An 18859-nucleotide genomic window follows, 5' to 3' on the forward strand; every position below is an offset into this window, starting at 1 on the left:
AAAACGACAACTTTCTTTTTATCATTTCCTATTACAATTTTATAGCACATAAGTATTTTCAAAATGTCCGATCCTAAAATGTTACAAGAAATAATCAATAATTTAAAACAGTCTAAGCAGCAATTACAAATAGTGGAATCGCAGATAATATCGTTAGAATCACAAAAAAAATTGGCTAATCAAACTTTACAAGAATTGAAAAACTACGATAAAAATGAACTTTGGAGAGGATGTGGTAGAATGTACATGCTACAAGATAAGTCAAAGTATGAAAATAGTTTAAAGACAGATACAAAAAGTATTGATGACCATGTTAAAGCCTTGAATATTAAAAAAAATTATTTAAATGTATCTATTGAAAATGCAATCAAACATTTAAAACCGCATGTTAAATGAACTGTGGTATTATTATCAATTGATACTTTTTTTTTTTTTTTTTTGTTTTTTTTTTCTATACCTATTCTCAATAGTCATATATCTGTATATTTTTTTTTATTTTTCTTTTTTTTGTTCTTCGTTTTTCTAAATAATAATAACAAATTAATTTATAAATATTACGTTGCTAATACTCTTACACTGCACTGTACCCACCTCTATGAGAATTAGAGTTGTTCGACCCGTGTAATACTCTGTATATCAACTCCTTACAAAATTGGGGAAACAGTTTGATTAAAGTAGTTCCTCGTTCTACAAATTCTTCACGAAAATCTGCTAAGGAACCGCCTCTAGTGGCGACATACGAAGTGGCGCATAAATAAATGAGAGTGAATAAAAATGCGTACATTATTATCCAAAAAAACCATGAATGACCATTAGATTTTTTAACGGTGTTGTTATCGTTATCGTCGTCATTGTCATTGCCACCGTCATTGCCATTGCCACCGTCACTGTCATTGTCACCATCATTTTTTTTAAGCAAACATCCACTTGGACCTTTAACGGTGAACTCTAAATAATCATCGCTACCCCATGCAAATTCCTGTACTTCGTCATTTTCTTTAGAAGTATCACATTGAAATACGATATTTGAGTTTAGAACTTGGCTCCCCCATTTATAACCCTTGTTTTCAATTGTTAACTCATTACTTTCAGAAACAGAAACACTAGTTTCAGTTTTCATGCCAAAGTCTATTAATTCGATTAATAGGGTTTGATCATCTATGGTAACATACTCAACCCCACATAGCATTGTATCTGAAGAACATTTGTCTGGTAAATTTTTATGATCACTATCTTTGTTATTGCAGACATTTATCCACCACTGCTGTTTTGTTTTGGAAGGTGGTGTATCTTTTTCTATTGATTCGAAAATTGGACTTACATCTTTAGTATTTGAAATTCTATAATTTTTTAAAATATCATGTTTAGAACAATCTAAAGCTAAAGAAGTTGAAGAAAACAAAGTTAAAAGCAAAAAGAATAATGACAGAAAGAATGGTTTTGAGGAGATCATGCTGTATTTGTAAGCTATGTGAATCTTTATGTTTAATTGTGGCAGTGAGTATACTAGTTCACATTTTGTATGATGTATTTATAAAATAGATATGTGGATTTGAAAAAAAAAAGAAAGGGAAAAAAGAAAGGGGAAAGGAAAAGGGAAAAAAAAAAAAAAAAAAAAAAGATTGATAGTTGAAAGAGGGGGGAAAAACGAAAAGGGAAAAGCAAAGAGGAAAAAAAACAAAAAAAAAAAAAAAAAAAAAAAAAAAAAAAATATCTCTGAAAATTGTGACACAGTTTGCATCCGTACCTTTATGTAACTGTGCAAAATAATTTTTTTTTTTTATTTTGTTTCAATTTAAAAAAAAATAAAATAAAATCAAAGAAAAAAAAAACTTTGGTGGAAAATAAAAAAAAAAAAAAAAAAAAGCGAACAAGATTTTTCTTAGCTGGTACAACAATTGCCACTGTTGAAGCCACTTTTTACTCTCGGTCTGGATCTTCTTTCCATAATGAAAATTTTTTTATTATTTATTTGTAATATATACATATTTTTATGTCTGTAATTTATTACTAAATTTTTCTTTTTTTTTTTCTTTTATCCTTTTTCCATCAGCCTAATTCTTAAAAAAAAAATTCAAGCTCTTTTTCATGTATAGCGATTGACATTTACATCATTAGACTTTTCTTCAAGATATTAATAAAGCAGTAATTTTTTTTTTTTTTTCATTTTATGATAACTCTTATACAATTCTTGAATTACACTAATATAGTTTACTTTTTATCTATCTCCTAAACATTTCATCGACAAAAACGTAAGCTAAATAAACTAAAAACAAAATGGCTAGATACGGTGCTACTTCCACTAACCCAGCTAAGTCTGCTTCTGCTCGTGGTTCTTATTTGAGAGTTTCTTTCAAAAACACCAGAGAAACAGCCCAAGCTATCTCAGGTTGGGAATTAAAGAAAGCTCAAACTTATTTGGAACAAGTTTTAGACCACCAAAGAGCTATTCCATTCAGAAGATTCAACTCTTCTATTGGTAGAACCGCCCAAGGTAAAGAATTTGGTGTTACCAAGGCTAGATGGCCAGCTAAGTCTGTTAAGTTTGTCCAAGGTTTATTGCAAAACGCTGCTGCTAACGCTGAAGTATGTTTTTAAAAAAAAAAAAAAAATTAATATTAAAAGAAAGTTGAATTACGACAAAAGAAAAAAAAAAAATTTTTTTGGTTATCATAGTCAAATATTTTAATAATTACATGAAGGGAATATTATAGGATATAATGCATAGGATCATCAGTTTTATAATGGCTAGATTAACTATCAAATGGAGTTGCGATACGGAGTTTATGAATAAAATTATACACAATGATTTTGAAGTATAATGGTTGGAGTTTTTTTTTTTCTTATTAAACTTGTGCTAAAACAATGTGATGAATTGTACAATATCATAAGATTTAGAATGAGATATTTAGAACAAAAAATCATTTTATTTACTGTCAAAAGAGGGAAACGTTGTATCTATGGAATAAATATTAAGAATAAGACCAGTCTCAGGTATTGAAATAGAAACTTTTCCCTTTTTTAATAACACGGTTACTCAACAAAAGAGGAGATTGGCTAAATAATATTGATATATCATTTGAAGCATTCCTTTCTACAGTTACAAGTTTTTATTAAATTATTATTAACTTTAACACGAAGTGAAACCAATTTTTTTTTTTTTCTTTTTGAATTAAAAGTTATGACCTTTTACTAACAATTTTTTATACATATTTTATTTTATTTTTAAATCAATTGAATTATGGGGAAGAAAAAAAAATACAAAAGGCATCTGTGCGAACTTTGATATGCACCTTGCTTGTATTTTTAAATTTTCATTCATTTTGATTTTAAAAATCTAGAAGCAAAATATAAACAATAATAATATTTTTCATAACAGGCCAAAGGTTTAGATGCTACTAAGTTGTACGTTTCTCATATTCAAACTAACAGAGCCCCAAAACAAAGAAGAAGAACCTTCAGAGCTCATGGTAGAATTAACAAATACGAATCTTCTCCATCCCACATTGAATTGGTTTTGACTGAAAAGGAAGAATCTATCAAGAAGGCTACTGATGACAAAAAAGTTAGATTGTCTTCCAGACAAAAAGGTAGATTAGCTGCTCAAAAAAGAATTGCTGCTTAAATTTTGTAGATTTGTTATAAACAAATAAAAATTTATTTTGATTTAATTTTTTTTAATAGTCTATATACGTTTTTCTTTAAATATTAAGTATTGGAATTCTTCTGTATTATTCTTATTAGCTACTTTCAGACTATGATGCTTCTTTTTTTACAAATTATTTTCGGAAGTGTGCTTATCAATACATATCGGAACGTTACTTAAAGTCAAATACATGAACTTAAATAATGTGTGGCACAATTTACGGACATGATATTCAAATAACAATGGGCTATTTATACAAAAAAAAAAAAAAAAAAAAAAATTTAAAATTTAAAATTTAAAATTTAAAATTTTCCAATGGAGCCAGCACCAGCACCTCCATTATTATTAGATATTAAATTTGTAGCCGATGTTTGAACCATCCCACTATCGGAGGCATAACCAGTTGCCTGCACATTGATGCCATAAGTAAACATTATCATCAACAAGGCATGCAATCCCAAACAATAAAATAAAAAGCAAAATCTACTAGTCTTATTAGCCAAAATATACTTAGCCAAGGTAGAAAAGAGTTTGTCTAATGGATTCATTTTATAATTATGATACCTACTAATTTCACGCTGCCTAAAATTTTGCATTGGATGTAATGATTCATTGTAAATGTTTTCGTATTTTTGTTCTTCTACATCATGAACTTCAAACTCACCTCTTTGATATGAGCTTAGATATTTAATTTTTTCATACAACTTCTTATTATCATCGCTTAGTTTTTCTAATTTCCTTGTCAAGCCATCTTGCTCAGATTGTAATTTTTTTATTTGTTTTTCCAATTGAACATTTTTAGAACGAAACCTATCTCTTTGTTGAGTAACAATTTTCATAATTGGATTGTTAGCAACTCCACTTGTACTGGAATCGTGGGCATTGATGCTGTTAATGTTACTAGTAGTTGGATCAACTCCAGCTACAATCGAACTAGTTGGTGATAATTGTCCAGTATTGCGTTGGTGGTTGGCAAAGCTGGTCCCAGTTTTAAAGGATCTGTGTGTTGTTGTCATTGCGGAAATTATACTTTGTGTATCCGTAAATTTGGAACTGACCTCATCCAATTTTTCTAAATCCTCTTCCAAAGTTTCGTTTTGCGACTTCAAATCAGAAATCTGGCTTTGCAAAGCGCCTATTTGCAGCTGAAATTCCTTTTTATCTTGTTCCATATCCGCTACATTCCCACGTAATTCAGCTAGTTTGTTTTGTAATTTTTTATTAACTTGAACCAACCCCATTTCCACAGTACTATCAGCTTTGCTGGTACCGTCATTTTCCTCATCCTCTTCATCAAACCCAAACTCGATTTTTTTCAAAGAGTTTAACTCCTGTTTGATTTTGTCGTAATCAGAATAATTATTTAATTTACGTTTCAAAACAGAAACTTCGTTATTTAACGCGGCAATTTGTGTTTGTAACATGGATAAACCATTTGCTTTGTCAGAGTTTTCGTCTTGGGATTGATCTAACTTAGTCACTAAAATGGAAACTTCACTTTCTAATTGTTTAATTTCGAACATTTTTTCATGAACTTCTGAATCCTTTTCTGAAGAGTTGGATAACTTACTCACCTCTCCACTTAATGTTTCGTTTCTTTTTTCCAAATCTATTATCCTTCTTTGGCATGATTCTAGCTCGCCAACAACTAGTTCAAAGTCACCAGAGTTAATACTTGGTACCTCGTTGGACTCCTCGCCTTTAGTTGTGTTTTTTTTGGCAGCTTCTTCCTCTTCTTTTTGCAGTTGTTTTAATTTTTCAATTGTGTTATTCAATTCCTTCTCACGACTTTTCCAATTACTTTCTTTTTCTAGCCAAATACTGTGTAATTCGCTTTCTTTGGCAACCACCTTTTTGGCTAATATCTTAGCTTGATTAGCTTCTAATTCTAAGATTTTTTTCTTATATGTCTGTTCGTTATCTAAAATTTTTTTCTTCAAATCATTTATGGTATCATTATTATCATTTTTGTGTAAAAGTTGAAGCAATAAAGGTTCAGGATTGGGAACTTCCCCAAACTTTTCGTACAACTTAACAATAACACGTTCGCTAGTATTAGCCCGATTGGTTAGATCATCCACTTCATGTTGGTACTTTTTGATTAAAGTTTTATATTCGGAGATAATTGTGGCGTTAGCAATTTCATTTGATGAAGTTGTAACATTTTTATATTTTTTGTTGAGTTGTTTGGTTGAAGTTGCAATAACTTGTCTGCTTTGTAAACTTTTGTCTTCCCATTCTTTAATTTTTAAAAGATTTTGATCTAATTCGGTTTGAATATCAGGTAAACAGGCCTTATTCCATGATGAAATTGCTTGTGTGATGATATCAGACATACTTTTTGATTGCTTTGTTACGGAATATTTTTTATTTTTTTTTTTTTTATTTTTTTTTTTTTTTTTTGCAATTATTGTTGTTGTTGTTATCTGTCTAAGCCTTTTTGTACTTAGTGATTATCTCTTCTAGTTGAGCATTTCATTGATGATACAAATAGTAAATTTTTTTGAAAAAAAAAGAATTATTTACCCTTTCAAAAAAAAAAATTTTTTTTAATATGGCAGTGCTTAATATATAAAACAAAATAAAATAAAATAGAAAAAAAATAAATTTGACAGGTACTTTGCTTACATAAAAAGAAATAGAAATTTATAAATCAAATATCTAAAAGTTACAGATGGAAAAACCATGAAAAAAACAGAATAAATAAGAGTACAACCGTTAACCAGACCAGTATCTATAACATTGTGGGGCTTCTATAGAAATCGGTTTAACAGTCTCTCCATTAGTAGTTTCGTCACTTTTGTCATTGATGTTATGTTCGCCGTTTTGGTTAATATTACCTGTAGCTTCAGTGTTTTTAGTAGCTGGGGTAGTTATGAATGCAGAAAACCCTTTCAAACAATCTTTGGCGCCTTCTACATCATTTGCATTCAATTTCCTCATAATATCATGGATATGTTTATTGAAGCTTAATTTTTCTAAAATAAACTTTTCTCTTTCTTTGATTAATTTATTTTCTCTTAATTGAAACTCTTTTTCCAAATGCTTCACTTTATTCATTTTTAAATCATTCTTAGTCATTTGCAGATTAATGATTTCGTTGGCTATGTTATGCATTTCACGTTCTTCGTTATTAGAAAAAACATTTGCCCTCATGCCCAAACTAGCCAACGCAACATGGAACCCATCTTTCAAGTCTAGTTCTTCACTGCCGCCATTTTTGTTTTTTCCCTCGGCATTAGTTTCGGGTTCACTTTCGATTTTGGCCCTTTTCCTTTCATGAACAGCATCTATTAAAGATTTGACATCTTCTGCGTTAAGCAAACCAACTAAAAACGATAAAGTACTCATCACAGGATTGTCCGCCTTAGAAAATGGTAAATGTGGAGCAAACTTTAGTGGACCTAGATCTCCGTCATACAAAAATGGGTCTTCTAATGGCAACTGCAAAAACTTTAAAATGCATTGCTCTGGTGTTTTGTTCCCAAGCTTGGATGCAATTTTCATCCAGACATCACCAGTAACTGATTTAGAGTCAGAAGTTGCAAATTCACTTACATATTTTATCAAAGATTGTAATTCTTGTTCGGTCCAATCTTTCTCAGCTAATGTCGAGCCAAGGTCCAATTTACGTTTTTTCCTGTTAATTTCAGTGTTATCGTTACCAATACTATGTACTTCATTAGCATTGTGTGAAAGGGGTTCCAGCTTTGTTGATGGCGGGGAGGGTAATTGTGATTCTTTTTCAGATAATTGTTTATCCATTAACTTTCTTAATCTCATTAAATCAGGTAATTGAACCGCAGGTTTGTAGCTTTGAAATGGGAAAAGCCCTCTTGGTGAATCATGTTTGACTTCAAAATCACCTGTAAACGGTGGTTCTACTAACTTGTTTGGTTTTTTTGATGCATCAACTTGGTAATTAAGTAGTCCCCACCTATTCAAAAATTTATGAATACGAAGAATAGCGCCAGAATCGCCGCACAAGTTCCTACGGGCTGCTGTAAAGGTGAAATATTCTTCCGGATTGATTCTATATGAATTAACCATGAAGTTACGATATTTAATGTAAACTTGGGGCGTTTTAGATGGAATTCTATTTGTAAAAAATTCAGGCAAGTTTTCTCTTTCAATCTCATGTATTTTAGTCAAATCAAACCATTTGGAATACGATGGGATAACAATGTCGTGTATTTGCGGAATTGTGTAGTCAAATATTTGTTCTTCCTCTTTTACTACATTTTCCTTTTCACTTTCTTTTTGTTTATCGCCTTCTTTTTGTTTATCATCTTTTGTTTTTTTATCATCTTCTGTTTCTTTATCGTTTTCGGTTTTTTTATCATCTTCTGTTTCTTTATCGCTTTCGGTTTTTTTATCATCTTCTGTCTCTTTATTCCCTTCCGTTTCTTTACCACGCTCTTTTTGTTTAATATCAGTTATTTCCTCAGTCCCCTCTTTTCTGTTGGATTCAGCAACACTATCATTTGATTTCATCCCAAAAGAAGAGGTAATAGCATCATTTTCTAGTCGTTTTTCTTGTTGTTGTTCCATCCCACTTTCTTGATAATCGGTATTTTTTATGTCTTTTGGCTTGTTATCGTTAGGCTCTAAAGCATCTTTTGTTTCATTTAAATAACTGATAGCTTCATTATCAGCAACAGCATCTTTCATTTCAATATCACTATGCTCTACATTATCGTTAGCAGAGTCCTTTTCTGCACTATTATCACCGTCGTTGACAGTATTAGCATCGTTTGACTCTTTAATCATTTCTTTCGCTTCTTCTTGCTGTTGTTGTCCGTTTTCTTCTGTTTTGCCTATTTCCTCTTGACTCTTCTCTGCATTATAATCAAATTTCGTTTCTAAAACTATTGGTCTGTCGCCTAAATTGTGACTAACGGCTTCTACATTTATTACAGAAGCATTGTTATCATCCATATGAAGAGGATCGCTGGATGTTTCATTAGAATGTTCAGGCGGGTTTTTTGAGTCTTTAGTATTATCAACTATAGCATCTTCTTGAAGTTTTTGCTCTCCAAGCTCCTGCTGTTGTTCTGCTTCTTCTCCTTGTTTTTCCTCTTCTCCTTGTTTTTCCTCTTCTCCTTGTTTTTCCTCTTCTCCTTGTTTTTCTTCTTCTCCTTGTTTTTCTTGTTTGGTCTCCTCACTTCCTTGCTCAGGTAATCCAGGAGTAGCTTGTTTTTCCTCTTCATCTTCTTTTGCAGTTTGTATCGTATTACCACTATCAGCTTGTTCAGTATTTAAAGTATTTTCATTACCAGAAACAGGGAAAATATCTGACTCAATATTAGTAGCAGTGTCTTGGAAAATATTTTCTGTATCAATAACACCTTTTTCCTCTGTACTGTTTATATTTTGTTCTTCTTCTACGTATTTTGCATTCTTCATGCCCTGTTGTTGTTCATATTGTGTCATTTTTTCTTCATTTTCTTGGGCTCTATCTATCAGTTTTTCTTCTGCTTCTATTTTTTTTTCGTTTACACCTTGTTCTAATTGATTATTTTCTAGATGATTTTGTTTTGTTTCACTATTAGTTTCATTATTGTCAGCATTGGATTCTAAAGTATTTTCCATATCGAAGGAGATTCAGGTTTTTCTTAACTTCAAAATAAAAAGGTGCAATCAATCTAAAGTAATCCTCTAAACACACTAAATAAATTTTGACTATGATTTTAATCAATTGTCTGGCTGCTTAGCGTTATTATTATTATTTTTGGCTCTACTTTAAGAATTGTTATGATAATAAATAAACATTAATAGATACATATTTTTTTTTTTTTTTTTTTTTTTTTTTATATATGTATGATATATATAAATTTTTAAAAGGCAAAATTCGTGAATAGTGATTTACAAGTTTGCAATTAAGTCCGAAGTAGTGCGGATATTTTTCTTTTTTTTTCTTTTTTTTTCTTTTTTTTCTTTTTTTTCTTTTTTTTTTCCTTTTTTTAAATTTTATTCAAGATGGTTTAAATTGTAGATCTAAAAAAAGAAGTAAAAAAAAAGTAATATACCTGACGCGTTTTATCCACGTTAAATATTCACTCAATTGATAACAATATAAAATTTAATTTTAAAACTTGCGAAAATACCAAGAGAAATATAAAAGAAAAAAAAGATCTCTTAATAATGTTAGTACGAGTACTGTTTTTAGATACTAATAAAAATACGCAGCATAGTTAATAAAAAACAATCCAGCTTCAGCAAACACCGCAAAGAAGCAACACCAACAATACAATATTATTATTTTTCCTGCGTAAAAACTCCGCCTATATTAATTTTACTTTGTTTTAAATAAAAGTTTCAAAGGAAAAAGCCACGAAAATAATTCAACTTAATTAACAGATAAAACGTCTTACATATAATATTATTGATTTTTCCCTTTTTGTTCTAATACACTTAATAAAAAAAAAAATAAAAAATAAAAATTGAAAAATTGAACAATACAGTAACAAAGTAATAACTAAAAGCTAAATAATTTACTAAAAAGGAGGCTAAAGTATATAAATAATCTTCCATGGTTCTCTATGTTTTCCTTTTTTCTTTTTTTTTTTTTTTTTTAAAACAACTCATAAATCAGCACAAGGAATTATAATCATTATAAGTTCAAAAATACTTATAGAAAATTATTTTTAAAAAAAATCCAATAAGAGAAAAAAAAAAAAAAAAAAAAAAAAAATAAAATAAAATAAAATAAAATAAAATAAAATAAAACAAATCAAAAAAGTGAATAACCAAATCAAAAATGATATTTCTTATAAACTTTATATTATTTTTACAAACTTTGGTAACATTAACAAAAGCAGATATTGACATTGTATCGCCAAAAGCAGATGCTGTGTTCACAGCAACGAGTACATCCTCTACAGTTACTATTGAGCTTGAATGGATTGACGATGGCAGTTATCCTAACATAGACAAAATAACTTCAATAAGCTTACTATTATGTACTGGGGCTAATACTAAAATTAATTGTTTTAAAACGTTAGCCAATGCTATACCAATTTCAGACGTTACTGTGGACTCGGATGAATCTACTTATACTGTTGAAATAGATGCATCGGTTTCTGGGAATGGTCAATATTATCTTCAAGTGTTTGCTCTATACGATGGAATTGGATACACTATTCACTATTCGCCCAGATTTGAATTATCTGGTATGAGTGGTACTGTTACCTCCTATACTTACTCAGATTCAACTCAACCTGCAGCACAGTATTATATCACCTCAGAGAGTTCTGCAAGTACAACACAAACGGAAAGTATTGATACCTCAGCATCTTTTACCGTTCCATACACATTACAAACTGGACATACTAGATTTGCTCCAATGCAAATGCAGCCATCTTCAAAAGTAACCGCTACTACATGGACAAGGAGATTCCCAACTAGTAAAGTTACATTCTATTCAAGTTTTAATATGAAGGGAACTTATTACATGTCAACCATTACTCCTGGTTGGAGTTACACTATAACCAGTGATGTGAATTATGCCACACCTGCTAGCTTTCCCATTGATAATGGTGGTTGGTATGACCCTACCAAAAAACTAAGTTTAACACCAAGAAAGTTAAACTTACAAAACCTACTCTCATCGACAAAGGGTAACGGGACTACAAGTAATACCAGCAGTTAATGATATCAAAGCCTAAGACAACACTATAGGTACTAAAACCATCATACAAGCATACTCATATATATACGTTATTATAAGTATTTTTAATTTTTTTTTCAAAAAGAAAAAAAAAAAAAAAAAAAAACATTAGTATAATTTTATGTATAAAATAAAATGAAAAAAAAAAGTAGAAAAAGGACGCACCTGTAAATTTATATACGTATATTTTTTTTTTACTTTGGTTTGATTTAACCATAAACATCTGATATTTTTTTGGTCAATTTATTTAAGCAAACTAAGCCATCTACACTTAATTCTTCATTATTAGGCAGAACACAAGAAACAACGTCTAATATAATTAAGGATAAATCACCCATATCACCAACACGGCATATAAATTCAAACCATTTAATACCAGCCTCTTTTCTTTCCTGTGTTATTCTATCATTTATCTCACTTGGAATTTTAACTTGTTCTAATCTAATCATACCATTTTCGCTGGGGCTTTCTAATACAATGGACCCATTATTTGGCTGGCTAACTATTTTGCAGATTAATCTCACAACATGACCCTGAAATAAAGATAATTCACTTGGATCAATTCTTTTGGTAATTATTGTTGAAGCGTTACTCATGGTTATTAAGTTTCTGATTAAGTTGATTCTATGCCTAGATATTATTATTATTATTTTCTTTTTTTCCTTTGAATTTTTGGTGCTTTATTAAATAAAAGAAAGAAAGAAAGGGAAGGAAATTTTGGTGATTTGATGTTAAAAAAGAAAATAAGTTAGTAATTGCAGCAATAAAAAGAAAAACTATATTTGATTCCGAACCATACCGGATAAAGAAAGTATTATCCTTTTCGGAATACAACACATAAATGATGTGTAAACAACCGTACATTTATGCAGTAGAGAATGAGGTGGTTCTTATCTTTGTTGTTCTAATTTGTAATCAATTGTAACCTTTTATCAAAAAATAAAAAGAACTATAAATTATTTTGAATTTAAAATATGTGTATTTCTCGGGTCTTTTTAACAATGCGTTTACAAACTTACCGAGTTATGTCTTACAAGTTGCTTGCCAATAATAATTAAACCTATCTCTACCTTCCAACTTATGTTTTTTTTTTTTTATTTTTATTTCTGCAATTTCATTTGTTGTTATGCTAGAACTATTAAACTTTATTAAAAGACAACTTTTTAATATATAAGGGAAGTCTCTATCCCTTTAAAACTCATTTAAAAAAAAAAAAAAAAAAAAAAAAAAAAAAAAAGGAAAGATAATTTTTTAAACAGTTTATACTTTAGATATATTTCTTTAAATCACTTACAAATATTATTCTTCGTTTCCACTTTGGTTTTCATTTTTGGAATTGCAACTTAAAAAAAAAGCACTCAACAAACGCTTCAAAGTTGAAATAAAAAATAAAAAGTAACTACCTAATATTAACTAAATATGGCTATTAAGTTACAAGAGTATAATGAACTTCCTCAAAGCTCTAAAAACTCAATTCAAAAATTAATTTCAAATAGAAAGCGTATACTTTCTTTGGTTTCTATATTTGCTTTTTTGTTTCTGTTACTCACTCTTAGACCACACCCATCGTATTTTTTGAAAGCTGTTGATGGCAATGGGTCATTATGTCCCAAAATAGAACCAATGTCTCCAAGCTATGTTAACAATTCAATTGAAAAAATTTTGTATGACCCAGAATTCAAGGAAAAATCCATCAAGAAATTCTCCGGTGCACTAAAAATCCCAACTGTTGTTCAAGACATTAATCCTCCACCAAGTGAAGATCTTGAATTTTGGTCTGCCTTTTTCGATTTCCACCAATACTTGGAAAAAACTTTCCCATTGATATATGCAACTTTGAAAGTTGAAAAAGTTAATGAAGTTGGTTTGTTGTACACTTGGGAAGGTACTAATCCAAGTTTGAAGCCAATGATGTTAACTGCTCATCAAGATGTTGTTCCAGTTAACCCAGACACTTGGAATGACTGGTCTTATGGACCATTCAGCGGCACATATGACCCAATTACCAATACCTTATGGGGTAGGGGTTCTTTAGACTGTAAAAACTTGCTAATTGCTGAATTGGAAGCTGTTGAAGAGTTAATTTCTAATGGGTACATTCCTGAAAGAACAGTTTTGTTAGCTTTTGGATTTGACGAAGAATCTAGTGGTGTGCTTGGCGCATCTCATATTGGGCCTTTTGTTTTAGAAAGATATGGTAAAGATGGCATTTATTCTATTGTTGACGAAGGTTTTGGTGTTGCCAAGATCAATGATAACTTATACGTTGCCACTCCAATTACTGCAGAAAAAGGATATGTTGATGTCGAGATTCAGGTAAAGGGACACGGCGGTCACTCATCTATCCCACCAAAGCACACTAATGTTGGTGTTGCCGCCAATTTTGTTTCCCTTTTAGAATACCATCCATTTAAACCACAATATACTCCTTCCAACCCTGTTTGGAGCTTTTTGTATTGTTTGGCTGAACATGACGAAAACTTGACGCCGGCTGCAAAAAAAACTATTTTGGCCTCTAAGGAATCCAAAAAGGAACAAAAGAAATTATTATCTTATTTGAGTGACATATTTGAATTCAAGGAATTGATTAGAACATCTCAAGCTGTTGATATATTCAACGGTGGGATCAAATCCAACGCTTTGCCAGAAGGTGCAACCGTTGTTGTTAACCATAGAATCGAAACAGGTTCTAATGTTAAAGATACTATTGATCATGATTTGGACATAGCAACAACTGTTGCCAGAAAGTTTGGTTATGGTTTAGTTTTCCAAGGCGAAACTTTAATTCCAGAAACTCCCTTGGGCTTCATTGAAGTTACTACCACCAACAAATCCTTGGAGCCGGCTCCAAGATCACCAAAAGAAGGTTCTCCTGTTTGGGAAGTTTTTAGTCGTACCATTCAAGATGTTTTCGGTACCTGGGTGTTCCGCGATGGTGATATTGACTTTTATGTTTCTGAATCCCAAGCTTCTTTCAACACCGATACCAGATATTACTGGGATCTAACCAAGAACATATATAGATTTTTCGGCTCTGTTATTACTGCGGATCAATTTAGTTTATTTCATTCAGTTAACGAGCATATTGAATATTCTGCTCATTTGTCTGCCGTTGGTTTTATTTATGAATATATTTTAAATGTTAACGAGCACGCTAGTGGTGAGTCATAGACTGGTTAGATAGCTATACTTTACTCTTTATTTCTAAAAAATTTATTAATATAAAAGTTCGACAAGTCAAGGGGATATGTATATGGTTTAAAAAAAAAAAAAAAACTTTTTCATCCCCCTTTAATTAGACATATATATATATATATATATATATAAATAATTATTTTCTTTGGATCTTATAATGGAAATTGACTTCGTTAATTTGGTTATCACGTTTTGGATTAAGCTCAGGTAAATTTGCCATTCGTCTTTCAGTTAAAGGAGAATCATCATTTTCGCTATTGGCACTTGTTATTTCTATATTTTCATTCCCTGATTTGGAGCCAAAGCGATATAAATGAGTTAATGGCCAACCTTTACTCGATCTTTCGCCTTTATAGTTGTTATTGTCATTGTTACTATTGCTACTACCACTATTACTGCTTGTACGACTCCAATTATTAGTTGTTGATCTTGTAAACAAATCGTTTAATTCATAAGTCCCAAAACCGGGGTCAACTTCACTCTTTGTAACGTTTCTGTCGGATACAGTGTAATCCGTTATGAATGTTTCTTGTTCTTCAGTGTAATTCTCGTCATTCAATTCTAAATCATATATAGGTGTGGAGGCGGAGTGTTTTCTAGTAAACTTTGAATCATTTAATATCTTTGCTAATGAAAGCTCACTATTTTCTTGGCTATCAGATATACTTATATCTAAATGTTGCTCAACATTGGTTGCTAGAAATTCACCGACAAGTTTTTGTTTTTTCCACATTTTTCTATTAAGTTTCCAACTTCTATATTTATCGATAATAGGTTTAAAACCAATGGAATAGAAAAATTTTAGATATAAATTTATAGCGTCTGAACCCAATCCAAAAATTAAAAAATTTAAATAGGCCATTAATTGGAAAATCCAAATACTATAAAGCGGTTTGCTTTGAGGAATTTTATATATAATAAACCAAGTCGCTCTCAAATGAGTTTCTTTAAAGCTATACTTACCAGTAATAGTTAAGCATGTTTCAATAAAGCCATACAAAGTGATAGGGAACATAATTAGTATAATAACCAGACAGAAAATTAATAATCTAGCAAACCTCGCTAAATTTAAACCAGAATTGGTACAGTGTAAAATATCACTGACATCTTTCCTTTTCCTATGAAAAATAAACATCAACCTTAAAGCCAGTATAAAACCAAGAAAAGACCATAAAAATCCCCACAAAGAATATACAACAAGTGTCACCCATGTAGCAGATAAAATGTTCTGACATCCACTGTATTCCACTATCCCATACCTTGAAACTTGCACTAAATATGACAACCCCATAGAAATAATTGAATTGGTCAAAACGAGTAAAATATCCTTGCAAATATATTTCCAAGAAGATTTGTCCGGCAAAAGGTGGTCGGCTTTTAAAATTTCAGTTAGTTGATAAATTATTCTAGCAATACAACACGGGATTCCAACATTCGCACCAATAACAAATTTAATCATTATATCACACCAACCATAACCCTCCCATCCAGATGCAAAATTAGGAGTCCCCCATATCGAAATATCTACTACACTTTTCAAGTTTATTATAAATAGCCAAAAAATCAAAATTATTGCTGAAACATTTTTGCATTTTAAATGCCAGGCAAATGGTGGTATTAATAATATAAGTGCTAACGTTGATAATACTATAACTGTAGGCTGATAAGTCATTATTTTAATTTATTACCACGAGGCCTTGTATGGTATTTAGCTATTTTTTTTTTTTTTTTTTTTTTTTTAAATAACAACTTAATAAACATAAATAAAGCAAAAAGTTATACTATCTTATAAAAAAAAAAAGAAGAAGAAAAAAAAAAGTTAAATGGAGCTTTTGTTAGTATAGTAGGTTCATTCTGAAACCAGTTTTCTTTATATATAATTTAATTGTTAAAAAAAAAGAAAATAAATTGACAGAACACTAATATGAAAATATAAAAATAAAATTAAAATATTAATGTTTCTTTCTCTCTTTCCTTCTTTTTTTTTTTCCTTGTTTTTGAGGTTTAACATGTTTTAATTATATATCATAGTGTTATAGTTTAATCGTGTAATTGTTAAAGTGTCAGTGACTTATAAGAAATTTTATAATATTTTCCTAATGCGGACATCAATGTAAAATAAAGGTATAAAACCATATTTTTAAAATCAAGTAAGGCGGATACCACCCACTAAAAAAATAAAATGAAAACAAAAAAAAAAAAGAGAGAAAAAAAAGTAATTTTCTAAGCCTTTAACAAAATATTACATATTACCATTTCGTTTTTTCTTACAAAATTTTAAAGCTATATTAAATAATGTTAAATCTTTGAATAAGAAAATAAGCTTCATAAGATGTTTATTCCGCCCAAATAGTGCTTTTAGAGGATAAATTGTAGCTGAATTCTATATTTTTAGATTTAACTAAATAAGTCGCTAACTGTTTGAGGACGAAATTTCAACAGTATAGTCATTAGACCCTTTTATGAAATAGCCAAAAATAAAAGTAAAAATAAAAATAAAATAATTTATATAATTTATATATTAAAAAAGAAACATTTAAATCTTCCTACATAAACAAAAATAAATAAATAAAAAGTATCTGTTTATCAATAATAAAAAAAGCTCCCGAAAGACAAACAAAAAAGGAAAAAAAAAAAAAAAAGTTTTTCAATGGCTTTTTGCATTGTGTTTTAAATTGTACAAATTAACCTTCCGGTTCTTTCACTATTCTTTAAACAATCACAGTACTAATACAATTTTTAAAATCTCATAAAAGCAAGTTTAATAGAGCAGTGAAGATAGTAACTGCGTAATACCAAACGCCATTCAATTTATCAAAACCAGAGACACCAAAATTCTTGGATTTGCTAGATTTAGTAGATGAAGTTGAATAACTGTTGGTGATAGTAGCCAAAGTAGCAGATAAAACCTCATCTTCTTCCTTCAAAATACTGCTAATGTTAGACGAGCTAACAGTGGTATCAAATGAAGTATCATTAGACATAAAAACAACAGTATCACCATTACTATCAAATATAACCCCACCTTTCATAACATTGCTATCATCTCTAACAATGTGACCATAAGATTGGATACCAGTACCTAAATCTTCAATACCTTGGTAAGTATGGAAAGTGGAATAAAAGTTATTTTTTTGGGTACCATTCATAACTTCGAAAATATCAAACTCACCACAACCACTAGCCCAACAGGAACAATTAACGCTACCTGGGTATTGAGAAGTTCTTGGAATATTAGCGTTTAATAACCAAATGGCAGGCATATCATAATACGAGAAACTAGAGCTATTTTTTTGTGTTTCAGTTGGCATTTCGAATTCAAATAAAAACATTTTTGTAGTACCATAATAACCATGATAAGCTGGAATACCGTCTCTGTAGACACCACAATCATTGTCAAAGCCTGATTTAGAACATGAAATATTAGAAAAGATAACATATTCCTGATCAGAAGTGATTAATGTACCATTACCCAATAAAGTATTACTGGTGGCTGAGCTAATACCATCACTATCAGCATAGGTCAAAGCCTTACCCAAACAAGCAGAAGAATCACCAGCTTTCGTTAAAAAGGTAACGTTTTCAGCAGCTGATGATGCTGCATCAAAATAGGCATCTCTGGTCCAATCGGAGGAATTATCTTCATTAATAATGAAATTGTCAGAAGTATAGTACGCAAATTTGTGTAAAATTAAAGGACCTCTAAAATGTACCGAAACGGGTTCATTCAATGGACTGTTTGTACCAGAAAAATAAACGTTATCACCAATCTCACAGGAACAAGTATCATTATCACCAAGTGACGTAACTGGACTGTAATAACCATTGAAACCTACATTACTGAAAAATATTTGGTCATATACTTGGTTAGAGCTTCTCTTTTGAATAATTTGGTTTGATGCACCTGAAACATTTTGAGATAGAGTCAAAAATAAGAGCAATACTGAGGATAACAACGGTAACATATTTTATTTTAATTTTGTTTTATTTTATTTTATTTTAATTTTGTTTTTTTTTTGATTTTGATATAAAGGACATAAGTAAAAGTAAAAAGAAGTATGAAGTAAAAGTAGAATACATGATATTAAGTAATAAACCAAGTGATAAATGGTGGCAGTAAGAACAACGAGGAAGAAAAAACACACGGAAGATTTATTTCTTTTTTTTTTTATGAATATTATTTCAGAGATCTCCCAGATTAAGAAATTATAAGCTTTAAAATGAAAAAGAAAAGAAAAGCATATAAGGATAGGGGGAGAAGAGAAAGAGACGGAAAATCTTCACGTAGAAAAGTGCGTATAAATACAGTAGGAAAAAAAGTAAACAAAACAAAACAAAACAAAACAAAA

The 18859-nt window shown here is 30.2% G+C and overlaps 10 protein-coding genes across 10 annotated transcripts; 4 read left to right on the forward strand and 6 right to left on the reverse strand.

Moving 5' to 3' along the window:
- Nucleotides 1–63: 63 nt before the first annotated feature.
- On the forward strand, nucleotides 64–396 carry PFD1 (prefolding complex chaperone subunit; the record flags this gene model as incomplete). The annotated part of the gene is made up of 1 exon (XM_046079233.1): nucleotides 64–396. The coding sequence occupies one exon, from the start codon at nucleotides 64–66 to the stop codon at nucleotides 394–396; it is 333 nt and encodes a 110-aa protein (XP_045933599.1).
- Nucleotides 397–571: 175 nt separating this feature from the next.
- ATG27 (Atg27p) lies at nucleotides 572–1453 on the reverse strand (the record flags this gene model as incomplete). The annotated part of the gene is made up of 1 exon (XM_046079232.1): nucleotides 572–1453. One exon carries the CDS (start codon nucleotides 1451–1453, stop codon nucleotides 572–574), a length of 882 nt encoding a protein of 293 aa, XP_045933600.1.
- Nucleotides 1454–2277: 824 nt separating this feature from the next.
- On the forward strand, nucleotides 2278–3625 carry RPL17B (60S ribosomal protein uL22; the record flags this gene model as incomplete). Its single annotated transcript, XM_046079231.1, has 2 exons — nucleotides 2278–2586; nucleotides 3380–3625. 2 exons carry the CDS (start codon nucleotides 2278–2280, stop codon nucleotides 3623–3625), a joined length of 555 nt encoding a protein of 184 aa, XP_045933601.1.
- A 323-nt stretch (nucleotides 3626–3948) lies between these two features.
- Nucleotides 3949–5982, reverse strand: COY1 (CCAAT displacement transcription factor COY1; the record flags this gene model as incomplete). The annotated part of the gene is made up of 1 exon (XM_046079230.1): nucleotides 3949–5982. One exon carries the CDS (start codon nucleotides 5980–5982, stop codon nucleotides 3949–3951), a length of 2034 nt encoding a protein of 677 aa, XP_045933602.1.
- A 382-nt stretch (nucleotides 5983–6364) lies between these two features.
- Nucleotides 6365–9238, reverse strand: SWI3 (Swi3p; the record flags this gene model as incomplete). Its single annotated transcript, XM_046079229.1, has 1 exon — nucleotides 6365–9238. The coding sequence occupies one exon, from the start codon at nucleotides 9236–9238 to the stop codon at nucleotides 6365–6367; it is 2874 nt and encodes a 957-aa protein (XP_045933603.1).
- Nucleotides 9239–10406: 1168 nt separating this feature from the next.
- On the forward strand, nucleotides 10407–11297 carry KRE9 (Kre9p; the record flags this gene model as incomplete). Its single annotated transcript, XM_046079228.1, has 1 exon — nucleotides 10407–11297. One exon carries the CDS (start codon nucleotides 10407–10409, stop codon nucleotides 11295–11297), a length of 891 nt encoding a protein of 296 aa, XP_045933604.1.
- Nucleotides 11298–11524: 227 nt separating this feature from the next.
- On the reverse strand, nucleotides 11525–11911 carry RFA3 (Rfa3p; the record flags this gene model as incomplete). The annotated part of the gene is made up of 1 exon (XM_046079227.1): nucleotides 11525–11911. The coding sequence occupies one exon, from the start codon at nucleotides 11909–11911 to the stop codon at nucleotides 11525–11527; it is 387 nt and encodes a 128-aa protein (XP_045933605.1).
- An 823-nt stretch (nucleotides 11912–12734) lies between these two features.
- On the forward strand, nucleotides 12735–14486 carry CPS1 (Gly-Xaa carboxypeptidase; the record flags this gene model as incomplete). The annotated part of the gene is made up of 1 exon (XM_046079226.1): nucleotides 12735–14486. One exon carries the CDS (start codon nucleotides 12735–12737, stop codon nucleotides 14484–14486), a length of 1752 nt encoding a protein of 583 aa, XP_045933606.1.
- A 160-nt stretch (nucleotides 14487–14646) lies between these two features.
- Nucleotides 14647–16182, reverse strand: STE3 (Ste3p; the record flags this gene model as incomplete). Its single annotated transcript, XM_046079225.1, has 1 exon — nucleotides 14647–16182. One exon carries the CDS (start codon nucleotides 16180–16182, stop codon nucleotides 14647–14649), a length of 1536 nt encoding a protein of 511 aa, XP_045933607.1.
- Nucleotides 16183–17257: 1075 nt separating this feature from the next.
- TOH1 (Toh1p) lies at nucleotides 17258–18475 on the reverse strand (the record flags this gene model as incomplete). Its single annotated transcript, XM_046079224.1, has 1 exon — nucleotides 17258–18475. The coding sequence occupies one exon, from the start codon at nucleotides 18473–18475 to the stop codon at nucleotides 17258–17260; it is 1218 nt and encodes a 405-aa protein (XP_045933608.1).
- Between the last annotated feature and the right edge of the window lie 384 nt (nucleotides 18476–18859).

The sequence above is a fragment of the Saccharomycodes ludwigii genome, chromosome V (assembly GCF_020623625.1).
Source record: "Saccharomycodes ludwigii strain NBRC 1722 chromosome V, whole genome shotgun sequence".
Classification (NCBI taxonomy): Eukaryota; Fungi; Ascomycota; class Saccharomycetes; order Saccharomycodales; family Saccharomycodaceae; genus Saccharomycodes; species Saccharomycodes ludwigii.